Source organism: Diorhabda sublineata, chromosome 11 (assembly GCF_026230105.1).
Source record: "Diorhabda sublineata isolate icDioSubl1.1 chromosome 11, icDioSubl1.1, whole genome shotgun sequence".
NCBI lineage: Eukaryota > Metazoa > Arthropoda > Insecta > Coleoptera > Chrysomelidae > Diorhabda > Diorhabda sublineata.
In genome coordinates, this window is record NC_079484.1 from 7,412,336 (window position 1) to 7,428,258 (window position 15,923).

General features: G+C 30.9%; 1 protein-coding gene across 3 annotated transcripts in view; it reads right to left on the reverse strand.

Annotated features, from left to right (window-relative positions):
- Positions 1-550: 550 nt before the first annotated feature.
- Positions 551-15,923, reverse strand: part of LOC130450533 (unconventional myosin-IXa-like) — a 73,711-nt gene continuing 58,338 nt past the window's right edge. For 2 of the 3 annotated variants that reach the window (XM_056788996.1, XM_056788995.1), the window contains 13 exons: positions 15,637-15,797; positions 15,182-15,386; positions 14,836-14,966; positions 13,645-13,791; positions 12,997-13,183; positions 12,317-12,552; positions 11,701-11,988; positions 11,226-11,568; positions 10,647-11,036; positions 9,111-9,683; positions 6,982-7,337; positions 6,713-6,923; positions 557-6,125 (listed from right to left, as the gene is read on the reverse strand). In XM_056788996.1, the coding sequence (XP_056644974.1) occupies positions 5,892-6,125; positions 6,713-6,923; positions 6,982-7,337; positions 9,111-9,683; positions 10,647-11,036; positions 11,226-11,568; positions 11,701-11,988; positions 12,317-12,552; positions 12,997-13,183; positions 13,645-13,791; positions 14,836-14,966; positions 15,182-15,386; positions 15,637-15,797 (3,462 nt within the window). In that variant the 3' untranslated portion in view covers positions 557-5,891. Of the gene's footprint in view, positions 6,126-6,712; positions 6,924-6,981; positions 7,338-9,110; positions 9,684-10,646; positions 11,037-11,225; positions 11,569-11,700; positions 11,989-12,316; positions 12,553-12,996; positions 13,184-13,644; positions 13,792-14,835; positions 14,967-15,181; positions 15,387-15,636; positions 15,798-15,923 lie in introns of all 3 variants that reach the window. The other variant, XM_056788993.1, reaches the window with a different exon arrangement.

Here is a 15,923-nt window from a genome sequence, read left to right on the forward strand (position 1 = left end):
ATCATTGGTCTAATGTAACGCTCTCAAACATTCATATTTTGCTTATTTGGCATTGATCGATGTATTCCACTATATAAAAAAGCAAACAAGAGGATTCCAAACTAAAATATCGCTGACAAATTAGAACAAAAAAATGTTAAACTTGAGTTCCAGAAGCAATTTCCGGAGTCGACTCCAGTACATGTTGCAACTTCGCTTCAAGTCTTCTAGTTAATAATTTTGGAAACTGGGACCCCACCAGAACAAATAGGATAGTAATGGGGTTTGTCAACATTTTGCTCAGAAATTACTTCTCAGGATAAAATGTTATATCTTTAAAGACAATTACGCATCTACAGTTTCATTTTTAATGCAGGATATACTTGGTTCTAAAGCATCACCTAATATTGTTCAGATGAAAAGACAACTTGGAGCAATGTAAACAAACTAAATTATAGAGGAACTTCAAGTAATTTCAAATATCTTCTGAATAAAGAATTTTGATCCCTTGACCTTATATACACAGCTATTTTCCTCTGCCGAAATGTAATCTGGTAAAGAAAAAGACTAATTGATCTTAATATTTTTTTATTTACAAATTATGTATCATGTTTGTATATTGATATAAACAATTCTGTCATTATTGTTAACATTTGGTATAATTATTAATTTAGATATAAACGTTTTCTTAACAAACATTTACAATAAGAAAAAAAACTCAGTCACTGAAATGCCCCATAATGGTTATCAGTAAAAAAAATTAATTTATTAGAGAGACTAAAAAATGTCCTAATTTTCATTCAGACATACTAGTTTTTTGCAGAGTCACAAAATAAATATCCGAAAAACTAATCTTGGTAATTAACCTATAGATTCTTGCTTTGGACATTTTGAACACCCTCTAGAAATACGAAATGTTTCATTGTATTTCACTTCTCACTTGACTTATTTGTCTTCGATGACTTTAGACATATTTTATTCAAGCCATTAATTTAACAAAGTTGATTACTTAGATAATTTTGTGATAAGACTTAAAATAAATATAATGGAACATCTGGTACTTAGGAATGCAGTCATTTGAGCTCTTCAAGACAAAAATTTGGAATGGCATTTATACTTAGCATAAAAATTACAATGTAGAAAAAATACGCAACTTACGGAATAAAAATGTTAGTAAATTAAACATTATTGAAACAAAACTTATAATAAAGCAAGATTAACTAACTTCAAAGTTGATCTGTAAAAAAAAATGACTAAATATACTGCATTTTAATAACAAAATGCACACTTTATGAAAAAGTATCAAAAGTAGAAGTAACACAAATGCGATTATTTACAAAAAAAAACTAACTGTACAAATAAATCCAAAATGACATTTGCACAATATATACAGAGCGACTCATTTTAAACAAGACTTTAAATTAATAATTCAAACTAAACTTCAAATTAGTTGTAAACAGGCTATTTCACAAATTGTAATCAGGTAATAACATAAAAAATCATATTTCCCTTTTTTTAAACTCAATTATGTTTCTTATAAATTAAATAAATTTTGATTCTTGGCTATTTGACGACGTTACTTGCAAGTAAACATAGATTCTTTGACAAAAATGTGACATATTTCTAAGCACAAAGTATAAATAAACCTTATTACTAGTTAGGTACGTGAATTTTCCGTTTTGAATCTCAAAATTTAATAGAATTTTGAACAACAAACCAAGATAAACGTTTACACGTAATAATATTTGTGATAAAATCTTCAAACTCGGTTGATTATTAGGTCATATCATCTTTTTGTAAGCATTCAGTGCGGGTTTCAGTAGCACTTTGCAGACATTCTGCAACGAGTGTAATTCTTTGCCTTTCAAGGAATACTTCTTAAGATGCTGCATCAAGCAATCATATTTTACAATTCTCTTGAAGTTTTATCTGTCAAGAGTAGCTTTTGAATGTAGTTTGTCTTTTCCTTCAGCAATTTTGTATTATTACAAATGTGGCAATATTGTTTGACAAGCCACTAGAAATTGGAATAAAACACAAAAAACTGTAAAGTAATTAACGAAATAATAGATATTACTTGAAATTCTGCTACAATGTAGAGTTTAATATGATCATTCTAACTTACCCTACAAGAATAAATCATATTATGGGCTAAGGTATCGAAGATGTTACTCTGTTTTAGTGAACTGACATCTTTAGCTACTATATAGGATATAATTTAGTTTCATATTACTTACATCAAAACGATGTTTATGCAAAAAGATATTTGAATGCATTAAAATGTTTTTTCGGTCTTTTTGAGCTAATTATAACCTAATTTTTTGAAATTCATTCGAAAAGAAGCAGTTTGTTTGGATTAATTTGATAATATATTCCATCTGCACTGTTTTGTTGTCGATATGAAAATTTATTTACTAGCTAAGGTTGTCACACATATTACCATTACAAAAATATTGTTTTTAAGACGTTTTGAAATATTTTTATCAAAACATATGAATGAATATATATGAATGTAGTGTGCTTAGGTTTTTCTAGCATGAAAAATGCTTTCTATCAATTCAAGTTTTCTTTCTATAGTAAACTTGCTTTTTAAATAGGTCGCTGTGTGTATGTTGCAAATTAAATTTGGTTAAAACTTTCGCGTTTTGGGTGTATTTAACTACTACATCCGATTGCAATGTTTATTATAAAAAGTGACTAAAGACTCCTTCTTTTAGAAGCAAAAAATAGACATTTTATAAATAATTGTAACAATTTACAATAATCTCACGAAGAATATTTCAATTTGAAACTGAACAGGGTTTTTGTCTCGTGGGGAAGTTCTTAAAGCGACAAGGGGTGTTAAAATAAAATAAATGCAATTTTAACAAGATGAAAATTTCACTGCTTTAAACAATATAAATAGTATAATAAATAAATAATTTAACCCCCCGCGGTTCCCTTAATATTGAACAATATACATTATTAATAGGAAATTCTGTAAAACATGCTGAGTGTTATTTCCATAATTTTTGTCTAAAACACTCAGTATAGTTATTACCATCAAATATTGCTTTAATTTTATATTGTTGAATAAACGAATGAGTATTGCAACTAACAAATTTTTCATACACTTCTTCAATCTACAGAACGACTCAAACAATAAAAATATAATTTTTATAGTTAGAACATCCTGTATGTCGACATATACTCACGAAAAAACAATCATACTCTAATCTTATAAAGTTCAACAATAACAATAATAAAAATAGTTATATATATTTATTTATCCGCCTAGTTGGCACAAAAAGATAGATTGATTATTTAAACAAGACATTTAGAAAGTGTTTTGGTAAGCTACAACAAGGGTTAACAGTTTTGTGCTGTCAAATGTCGAATAAGGTCATCAATAATTGTACCATAAAAATATAAAGTAGTATTATTGGGAAAAAAACATTATTTCTTCAATGAGGCCCAGGTATGGCCAAATATTCAGAAAATCTTTCTTATTATAAACCCACAAACACTGTCGTTTAAAAGACCTCATGCTACACTAAACGCACCTAACTCATTTCTATAGATACTGTAATCAAGAATAAGAATCAATCTGTTGTTATATCATTATTTTTGGAATTTAGGACATAACCAACAATTTACAATCGATCCTTAATATCAAAAATCTAATTTCAAATTAAAGTACTTTTTTCAGGCAACACTAAAATTATCCCATCCAAAGATAATAATTTTACTATGATTAATTTTGGAAAACTTGAAGGTGAAGGATTTAAATGTAATTAATTCTTGGATTGTCGACAGAATTATGTGTCACCCACCTCATGTGTGTCGGTGGTGCAAAATATATAAGGAAGAAGTAATTTATACATTCCTTTAATTGATGTTACAATAAATAGATTCCAAAAAATTGGATTTTCATCTTTTAGTCAAGATAGTCAGAACAATCCGGTGGGATTTGGTGGGATCTATCGAAATAACTATTTTTCTTCAAATAATATAAAATTAAGAGACATCTTGATGGTTAAAATTGATTTGATAACGCCTTGAATTAGATTTTGAATTATCAAAACACTTTCTAAATTGTCTGAATGTTTTATGTTTGCAAATACAAATAGTGCAGTCTATTGGATCACAATTGATTGCCTACTGTTGAAGGATGCGTATTCAAAAAAAAGTTTCCAACTGTTGTTACATGTCAATATAAATATGTAATACATGTTGTAAACTACCATTTTTTTTAATATTTTATATGGGACACCGATAAAATATGAAAAAATGGTTTGGTCAGGATCTACAAATTATTTATACATAACAGACTATTTCTTATCGCTACACTGACTCTCACAATTACATGTAGTACATCGAGGCTTAACATTGCTACTGCTACGGTACTAAAAGCTCAAGAGAATATCATAGAGAAAATACTAAGGAAATATCATAGACAACCGTAGAAGAATCGTAAAGGGGTTTTAGGAAAAGAAAAAGAGACAGATAACATAGAAAAAATTGAAAACAAATCAAAAAGTATACCTCGGTTTATAGACATCCAAAAAGCATTTGACAAAGTCCCAAGAAATCAAATATGGAGTAGTTTAAAACAAAGAGGAATTGGGAGTCAATTTGAGAAACAATATTAAAAGTATGTATGTAACAACATGGAACCAAGCGAGGAGAAATAAGGACCAATTCGAGAATTTCATGCCTGAAAAAGGATTAAGAAAGAGGGAGTACTGAATCTGGCGCGTTTTCATAATAATAATAACAGATGATGTATCAACAGAAATATGGAATTAGTTTGAATCTCTAAATAAGTTTTTGTCGAAAATATTGTATTGTTTGCTAAAAATGAAAAGGAATTGAAATATAAATTATTAACATTAAAAAGAGGCATTAAAATTGAGAAACAGGAATTTCAATATTATGAACACAAAAATAATGGTACTGGGGAAACAAGAAGACCTCAAAATCGAAATAGATGAAATACTGTTGTAAAAAGTGAAGAGTTCCAAATATTTAAGCATGGACATTCAGGTAAATGAAAAAATCAGCGTGATAATCAAACTTTATTATGCGTTGAACGGAAATTTTCTAGGAAGAAAAGAAATAACTCGCTAAAAGCAAAATTGAAGCAGCAGGAATGAAGTACTTACGCAGAGACACATGTATCACCAGAAAATGTCGAATAAGAGAGGAATTGATAGAAGCCTTGAAGGTAGAACCTATGAAAAATAACAAATTAGATGGTTTGGACACCATTATAGAATAGAGAGCAATAGACCGGCAAAAAGGATTTGGCAAGCTAGACAAATGGAAAAGAGAAGAAAGAGAACGCCTAAAGAAATCTTGGGAAGACACAATTGTCGCAGATTTAGGATTAGAATAAAAATTTGATAATATATTATACATACTTCGAGCTTTTCAAAGGTCGCTTATGACTCGAAGGATCAGACAGTGTAATTGCGGAGCAACCTAACCAACAGCAATTTCAGAAATTACCACTTATTAACAAAATATTCCTTGTTATAGAACACAAAATATAATATTTTTGAGTAGGTGTAATAAGAAAAATAAATAAAGTTATAATAAAAGTTAACAGTCTATTAGTACAGATTATAAATGCAAAAATCATTTCTATATTCCCGATAGGAAGATGAGTAGCTATTCTCAAAAGTGGTGGATATAAAATTATCTCATATTTTCACAATATTTATCCTCAACGACAACACACAATGTAATTAAAAATATTGTTGTCAATATGGCAATTCCATACGAAACTTGCCCTGTTACATGTGTAAATGATCCAGACCAAAATTTTTCATAATTCTTCAGCTGCATCAATTAAAAAAAATCAATAGTCTCGATTAGTAATGTATTATGTACAAAAGGAGATAAAGAAAAGAACACTAGGATAACAATTTTTACACCATAATAGGATCGTCAGGACAGTCTTCAGAACATTTCGTCTCTGTTGAGAGTTGCCGACGTAATTTCGGTATAGGGCCGGTACTGATTGAACGTACGATCGGCCGTTGATTATGACGTTTATCGGCTAAACAGGTGAGGTCATCTAAACTACCATCGCCGTCTGTTGATAACATGTCATCATCGGAGGTAGCGTGAGTAAGGGTTGGCAAAGTTGACGTCAAATGTTCCTAAAAAACAAATTATAGGTGTCAATATATAACTTTTTAAAACGATAAAAACATTAGTTCAAACTATATCGGCACTAGATGCTATGGAGGGCTGAGGTGTTATTTTTGTAGGTTTTTTTCTTTGGCTGTTGTTCACTTGTTTCTTGGTCTTGATCTTTGACCATTTTCTTATTTTAGTATTTCTATTGAGGCCTAACCTTTTAAGCACCCAATATATCTTATACTGCTGATAGTGGAGAGCTATCAGATACCCGCACTAATTGGTCTTTCACTCGCGTTTCTTTCTTTTTATGTACATCTGAGTATCTTTCTCACCACAGATCATACTTAAGAAGAAGCAAAACACTGGATAATACTATGTTAGTTGTGTCTGTTTATTATTAAATTAAATATTAAAAAAAGTTTAGGGAAGTAATTAGAATCGTAAAAGAAAAATATTCTATAGTATGAATAGGTACTATTCATAATTTTTTTTATAAATGAGAAAATGAACTTTTATGAAACCTTCACTTTTTTAATAAAAAATATCTTTAAAAATGTTTCTGATACCGGATTTTTGCCGTTTTCATTCAAGTTTTTAAACTTACTTTTTCCTTTTGAATTTCCTGTATATGATCTTCTAAGAGATGTTCTTCTTCGTCAGTTGGTTGTTGAGATGGTTGATTAGGAGGAATTAGTTCATCAGGGGTAAATACCTTAGAACTTCTAAGACTAGAGAGACGATTTGTAGCGGCCTGGCATGCCGTATCAAGAGTATCTATATCATCTAATGTACTTCTAATTTTCTTTAGTTGCACTCTAAAATGAAAATAAGATTTAAATCCATATTCTTATTACATGTCAGCAAATAAATTACCTGATGATAGTTTCAATACATTGTGTTTGACTGCTAATATCTATAAGACTCTCTTGAGCAGGTACCACTTTATTAGTCCTTAAAACACAAGGAGCGAAAACTATTGCTAACGATGCCGCACTCATACGATTTGTCTCTTCGTGTAGAGCAACTCTAGCCAAATGAAACATCAATCTCTCCATTAGGTCGTAATTCGGAGGGGGAAGTTTTTTAAGAATATCGTAGAGAGTTGTCACACGATCGATTTCAACTTCCAGATTAGCGGCAGTGATAAAATTTTCGTAGCATTCGAATGTTAAGAGCGGTTCGGCCATTTCACGTAGGAAACTTTTTAGTACCGATGCCAATACGTGAACCTTGAAATTGAAACATGGGCAATATTATTATCAAATAATAGTTAATGTTTGTTAAGGGATAACACCACTGTAAATATTTCAAAAAGTCAATATCTTTTTTTAGCTAAAATAGTAGGGAATTATAATAAAAGTGATTAAAAAAAATTCTCTGAGTTATGAGCATCAGATGCAGGTGGTCGGGCGAAAATGGCGCGCCTTACGCTCCGAAATGCTTACCCGCCTCAGATATCCCTTAGCGACCATTTCTACAAGTAAATAGTACACACGGCTACGGATGGGTGGTACTAGTGATATTATGAACTGTCTTTGTGTTTGTGTAGCGTCAGTTTGACCGTTGCATAACGCTTGTCCTGTTTCCAAACTTTTTTTAACACTAACACCACAATTATTCAGCAAATTTCTATCCGATTGATTTAAAACTTTGACAGAAGCTTTATAACATCATTTTATAAGGAAATACGTAGAATTTTATTAATAAATTAAAAACTTTATGTTTTACGACCGATTTTTAATGATTTTTTATACGAAAAAAAAATAATTTTTCGAATTACCGGTAGTGTATATATCTTAAACAGTTTGAATCTAGCATATAGAAGAAAAATTATAGTTAAATATCAATTAATTGGTGCGATTAGACAATTTAAGTTGCTCATGTGAAGTACAAGGGAATTGAAGTCGTTACTACCCAAAAACACCTAATTTTCATCCTCAGAAGAATGTTGTGTATTTATTCTAAATATGAAGACAATATACAATGTTATTGGAGACATTTTGCTCAGATAAATAAAGAGAATCTTTTAGACGTACAAAGTGGTTCGAAATTGTATACATCAATTTCTAGAGCTGAGAGTATGTTCAAACATAATGACACTGCTTTATGTACAATTTTTTTTAAAATAAATTTAAATATTAGGAATGATTAATTTCTTCAACTTCACCATCTCATATGAATACAGAGTAGTGTTAGTATACAGAAGGTAAAAAGCAAGCGCACACACACTCTTGAGTAGCTCAATAGGTGTCTCCAGAGTAGAGATCCTGTGAATATTGGACTTTAACTTTTGTAAGTTGTGTTTGTGAAAGACTGCCTTGGTAGCTGATTCCAGAGGTTTGTAATTCTTAAAAAGAAAGGGTCCTGATAGATTGACGGTCTTGGCCCCTGCAAGTGAACTCGGTGGTCGTGAGCCACGTCTGTCGAATAGATCTTACGAATACTTATGATAAGATTAAAGAACTTTTTAATTTAATTCAATCACAGATAGTGATACTTAACAAACTATTACAACTGCCTCTTTTAGTGCGAGGAAACAATTTTTAAAATAATTTCCCAGAATAATTAGAAATTGAAAAAATATGACCTAATAATCCCCAGTTACCTTTCGAAACTAACCTGTATTAATCAGGGAGACTCGAGGTTTTCAATTCACTTCTTATTACTCCCTTTTATTACACAAAAAGGGTCACAAACTTAAAAGAAACTATTTGCAGGGGATTGTGAATCATCTGAACATACCAAATAAACTGATGAGTCACTGAAATGACATCAGTTTGCATTAAGCAGAATATCTGAAGACCCTGTATATCTCCAATATTTTTCAATAAAAGAAATGTACATAAAAAAGTAATTTCATTTTTTAACGCATTATCAGTTCTATAAATTGAGTTTTTTTTAATTTGTGTTTTCTCTTCAAATTTAACAACTTGGATTCTGTTCTATAAGAATTATTTCTATGGCCGTAAAACTATTTTATGCACTAAGCTGCGTTAAATTACCTGATATTTCTCGAATTCTACTTCATCTGGATTTTCATCCATTTTATTCTTCAATTCTTTAATTTTTGAGCTAACTCCAGATTTCCTATAAATTCCTTCAGCATAGAGACCATGTAATTCGATAGTACTCAACAATTTTTCTATAACTAACGGTATCTTATTGTCCTCTGTAACTAATGTAACTAAAGGCACACCAAACACTCTTTTGGTCTCACCCTGCAGACCGGCTTCTTTCAAACATTGGTTCGCGTTAAGATAACACTTTTTGTGACACGTCATCTTGCAACTTTGACATACTAATCCGCGCTCTATTGGCCACATAAAGAATGAACTGCATATTTCGCAAGCAGTAGGTATGTTGATGATAGTTAAAAGGAAAGCGTGACCATTGTGTTTATGCATTTCGAGTTTACGTTTCTTTTCTTTTTTTCGCTTAGATTTTGATGGTTTCTCTTCCGCTCTGGAAGACATGAATTCATCCATGAATCCTCGGAAAGCGTTGACACCCATTGTTACAGGAAAATCTTTGGCGTCGTTTGATTTTTGTTCCCGCTGGCACACTGTTTCCATTGCCTTAAAAATATTAATAATTACATACAACTGTTAGAGAGAAAAAAAAGTTTTTTTCAAGATAGACAAATAGGAAGCTAAATTAATGTAAAAGATAAGGATATTTCAAATTATGTATAATAATACAGTATAATCAAATATAAAATTTAACCTAGATGTCAGTCGATTCATAATGTAATAAACAGGGACCTATACAAGATTCATTGAAATAAAAGAAATAATTTAAAATCATTTATTTTACTAATAAAACACTTTCACATGAAACTAAAAATTAGCAATAGTTTGGTATTTGTCTAAACAATGCAGACCCGAATAACAAAGAAATAAACCAACAACAAACGTTGCTATAAATTTGGCGACCTAGAGGAGAGTCACCAGGTAGTTTAGCAAAGTCCCTCTAGTGACGAATGTTTTAGTTTTTTTTTTGAGAGGGAGCGTTTTCCGTCGTTAGTCGGTTAATATTAAATGAATGATAGGGCAATTTTATATAGTTTCTATATAGATATTTTGTTGTAAAATTGGAAAACTAGAATATTTATGAGCGGGAATTTTTCAAATATAAAGGGTATAACTTTCAAAGTTTAGTTGACATATATATTGAAATAATATTCCTCCTGAAAATTTATTGTGGGTGTATTATAAGGATCTCGTTTCAATTAATATACTTTCAGTTGATTATGATTTCCACCCATGTTTTTTTCTTAGGATTATTAAGATTCTCTGAATAACTGTATTCCTGATAGGTATTCCAAAATATCTGCATCTACTAAGGAACTGTCTGGTTACACTTTAAAGTCTGCAAAGATTGTAATTTCGATATCTTTATTACCTACAACAAATTTACTTTGTTTCTTGTTAACTAGGTGCTGTTTACCAATTCTGAGTGTCTTTGTAACAAAATTCAATTAGGATATATTCAATGTCGATTCACCTCGTTGCAATACACCTTATATATTGCGAACTTACCTGATTAAACACCAATATGAGATCCTTATATTTAATATTGCACGATTCCAGATTATTATGTTTGGATGCGTTACTGTATATCTGCACCAAATTATCTTTGAAATCCCGCAAAGCCTGTTTGAACAATTTATCAACGTCGCTATTCTTTCCACCAACCGATTCCATTTTCATTATTTTGTCTGTAATGAATTGTTGCATGAGAGTAAGTTCTTCAGCGCCAGTTATGATTTGATCTGTTCTATCCGTAAATTCCGAAGTACCAGTAAGACTGAACTTACTCTCGTCAGGTTTTCTAAGGTCGTAAGGTGTACGAGAGTGTTTTCGATGTTTTCGGCGACCAGAACGAATCTCAGCATTCGGTCGTTGTTGCTCACAAGGCATTTCGAAAACCTAAAAAAAAGTAACATACTGTAAGAATATAATTTCTATCACCAGTTAATATAGAAAACTAACCATTTACCTAATTATTAAATTTGAATTAATAATGGATGTAAAAAGTAGTGGAAACTAAAAATTTTAATGGAAAGATAATATTTTGCGATTGGAAGTTATTATTGCATAAAATCTCTGCTTACTAACCTTGTTTTGTATACATTTTGTGTGAAATTGTTTTTTACAGTTGGTACATTTATAGCCGGGAGCATAGAAAGCATCGATTGCGGCATTACAAGACATACACAGATCATCCTTTGATATTCTAGGAATTTTTCTGAAAGTATGGCCTGCTATAGATAGAGCGTTTACGTCATATTTGTAATCGTTAGTTTTTATTGAAGGACTGGCATCCAAACCTGCGGGATTATCAGAAATTACTGCTTTAGTAGCAGGATCGCTGTTTCTTCGTCTGAGATCGAGTTGAGGTAGGTTCTGTCGTTGACGTTTCGGCGTTAAAGTTTGTTTATTACCAGCATCCGATGAATTCCTAATAGAAATAAATTACTAAAAAATTCAACACTTTCTTGGCATAATCCTAATCATAATAAATTTTTATGAGTGACAATGGAAAGGGACATGTCAGTGAAATAGATTAATATAATTATAGAAACTTCCCTACCTTTCTTGTATGATAAACTCTGGATGCGCTTTCGATTCGTCGATAGTACCCAAAAATACACTTTTATCTAAACTACCGCTGTCAGTTACTTCTTCTCCCAGACTTTTTACGTGACCCCTTTTTGATTTTCTGGTATTCCTAATTGGCGCTTCAGGTCGTCCTAGGATCTGTTCTAATTTGTTAGGTGTTTGGTCATATGGATAAACGTCTGGTCGATCATCGGGAAGGAATTTTTCACGGGGTCGACGCACTGGTTGATAACTTCGCAAAGGTTTATTTTCACTGTATCTAAAATGAAGAACAACGAAAATAAATTTAATGATATTTTTGAGTTTTGTTAATTTTTGGGTAAAAATTTGCCCTTATCAAGCCCCAACATCCAATGACAATATTGTAACAGTCTTCTGTTAGCTTCAGTTATACAATTTTATTTTTCTAAGGCAAATAGTTTCTAAGATATAGAGCTTCGCATTCTTATCTGACCACCCTGTAATTTCAAAGCGGTCTAAGAGTTCCAAAATTCTTCTACCCCTAGAGTTACATTCTCAAATTATTTAATAAAAGAAAATTGTATCTACATAATCATGTGAAAGTACCAATAATTACAGTCATTTACCTCACGTCTTTCCTAATCACAGGCGATACCCAATTATTGACAGCTTCGGTTCTACTTAAAGGCTGTTTAGGATAATATTCCCGAGTTACTGGCTCTCTGTCCCACATAGATCGGTCTCTAAGTATTGGAGGCGCTGATTGAGATGCTCCTCCTTCTGAAAATGGATCACTAGTAGTACTTGACGATGACCACTGTTTATCTAATGTCGGCGGTTCCTGTTTGTGCAACTCTCGGACCTAAAACAAATTATGTTCTTACACAGTCAAAGGAAACAAATATTGATTCAATAAAATCCAAATGAAATAAAACATTCCATTCCAACATTTGAATGTCGAATGCCATTATCACGATTTAAAAGAAATTAAAGTTGAAAATGGGCTCAGTGGATAAGAATTTATAAATGATTGTTCATCATCAACCTCTTTCTATTGAGTTGCCAGAAATTTTGATTTGATTCATATAATTATTGTTGCTGATGTATTAGTCACGTGATGGAAGATGTCCACCGTTTCTACTGTACTCAAGTTTTAGCTTTAGCTATCAATAGTGTATGTCAAGTTATGGTATATCATTTTATTTCCAAAATGAGTTTGTTATAGTTATTCAGATTTTAGTTTCTCCAATTGTGTACTTCAAAACACTAGTTTTAATAACTGTTAAATTACAATAAAAAAACTTACCGTGACGCTGGAATGAGAGTCAGAGCTCTGTTGAGATTCCAAACTTCGTTGAGATCCTAGAGAATCCCCACTTCCCTTCCGTTGAGGAGTATATTCTAAATCAGAGTAATCAATTGTTTGATGAGATTTTGAAGATTTCTTTCGTATCGCGTCTAGGGTAATCTTTTCTGGTTTTAGTTCCTCAAACCTATATGAACAAACATTATTAAAAATACCACTACTACTATGTATTATATAATCGATTCAAGCTTCGTCCAGATTGGAGTGTTTACTAAAGTAAATTATTGTTTGATCAAAAGGATACGCTGAAACAATGATTTTAATAACCAAAGCACAGCTTGTATTGATTATTAACTTTAAACATTTCTATTAAGTTGTTTTCCTAAGTATTTCTTGCAATTTTATCCCAACTTTAATGAGGTTCACTTCTAATATTCAATTGCAGATATAATGATTAATTATCACAGATACATCTCTTATTATAGTTTATAAACACAGTCTAATTTCTACCAGACCAATTCCTCTCACAATTTTCAGGAATATTATTTTATTTGAAGGAAAATTCACGATTTTAATAAATACATATTGTTGGTCCTGTATGAAGACCACCTTTAATTGATAAATTACTTCTAAAAAAGAAGCGTTTACCTATAATTTCCGGAGTTATTGACATAATGATGATGATAATAGCCAGCAGGTACAGTAGTTGATACGCTTGGTAATGATACCGTTGACCTTAAGCTTATTTTCGGGTGAGTAGATGTGTCAATGTCATCTTCTGGCACACCACTGCTTCTAAGGTAAAAAAAAATAAATATGAAAATTTCGCAATTACTATATTTAATACATGTTGATATTAACAAAACAAAATAGTTTGTGATGATTTATCTTGATTTTAGGTTTTATTAAATTGGAATTATTTTTTAAATTAGATAAAATCTTGATGTTTTGACCTAATTTGGTCTATATCAAAATATGATATATGATGATTTTTTATAAAATATATATATATATATATATATATATATATATATATATATATATATATATATATATATATATATTAAAGAAAAAATTTAACAAGCCTGTGTTAAACATGCGTGCCAGTATTACCATGACGTTCTATGCGATCTTCAGGTATTACGCCAAATTCTTTCTTTTTATTCACTGCAGATAAAAAAGAATGTCCTATAACATTCAAAGTTGCCTTAAAGAATCGTTTGAATACTCAAATTTCCTCTAAAATTATTGTTAACTTATATGACACATTCGGGGATCGCTTACTATCTTCTTTGTGTAGTAAATGTTTTGGCTTTACAATTCCGATACAAATAGAAGCCTAGCAGCGCTACCTTCCGAGATCGCCATTATCCCAGAATCATTGAAAATGTTTAACCTTCTTTACTAATTAATTTTTTCTGTACATTTCAATCGACAATCAGTTGAGCTCTTAGTTTTTTAGCGGGAATTTTGTGTCCTTCAAGTGTCTGGTAAGACTTTCCTGTGTTCTTCAAAAATTTTTCACTGAGCGTTCAAAGAGCAACTGGCACAAAACACGAATAAACAATAATCAAGTGAACATTTTCAAAATCATAATGGAACATTTCAAAATATTCTTTTTATGAATTATGTAGAAGAGATTACTAAAATCTGTTTTTCTTTATCAGAATAGTGTTTTGTCAATTAGAACTAAAATTTAAGTTGTGCTGTTAGTGATTTCGATGAATTATTCATTTCCTAATGAATCCGATGACGATATAATGAAAACTTTCTTCTTTTCAAAAGTTCATGAAAATAACGCCAGTACACGAAATGCATTGTTTATATATTGGTACTTACTCATCGGAATCCAAGAATTTTTTATCGGTTTGTTCCGGACGCACTTCTTCTAGACTAGAATCTTTACTAACGAATGCCTCGTCTGAACTTCCATGTTTCACCTGTAAGTGGGTTGGAAGTGCACTAACAATCTGAAATGAGCATATTATGCTGTATATGAATATGGATAACTTTAAATAAATATTCATAACTAATTTTTTTATATCTAAATGAACTTGGAAATAAATTTTTTGTTTATTATCGAATTTTTATATGCTAAAATCTCATTTCCTTAGAATAATTTCAATATATTATAAATATAAATGTTTTGGTATTGCATCCTATATACTATGTTAATAGGACCTACTGGAGGTTTCTTTGGGGCCATTTCTCCCTTCATTTTCATTTCCATTATCATTTTCCTCACTCTGAAACCCCTGCAATGAGCTTGAACGACTATTAGAGATGTTTTTAATTTGTGTAACCAACTTCTACACTTGTATCCTCTCCAATACTTTTGTATCTTCAGTACGGCTTGCAGTCTCCTTATGTATTTCTGAACAATGTACATCCTAAAAAAAATAAGTGGATAATGCAGAACTACATATTTGAACTAATACTATAATACTTGAAGACATACTGGTGTATATTTAGTTAGTTATTGGGTAAATTTGAAAAGATAATTACAACATTTTAATCAACTCGATATGGAAAATTGGGATGATGCTGCTACAATCCCGCTAGTACTTATACGAGACGTGCTAAATTCGTAGAGATTTCAATGCTCAAATTGATTGATGAAATCTATAATAAATATCTTACCTGCAGTACGACTGAAGAGTTATCACAGCAGTTCTAATTCTTAAAAATCTTCTTCTTTCTAAACATGCTCTAAACCACCTCTGCAAAGTTACAATGCTTGACATAATTTGTTGGTGAAGTTTACAATCCAATTTATATTTCTCAGTTTCTCTCATAAACACCTGAAATGGTATAAAAAAAATATAGATGGAAATAATCTAGGAGCAAACTACGATCTTCTTTTAAGGAGGCATAATATCATCAATAGGCGTTTAATCAATTTTGGATCACTTCTCGGACAAAAAGAT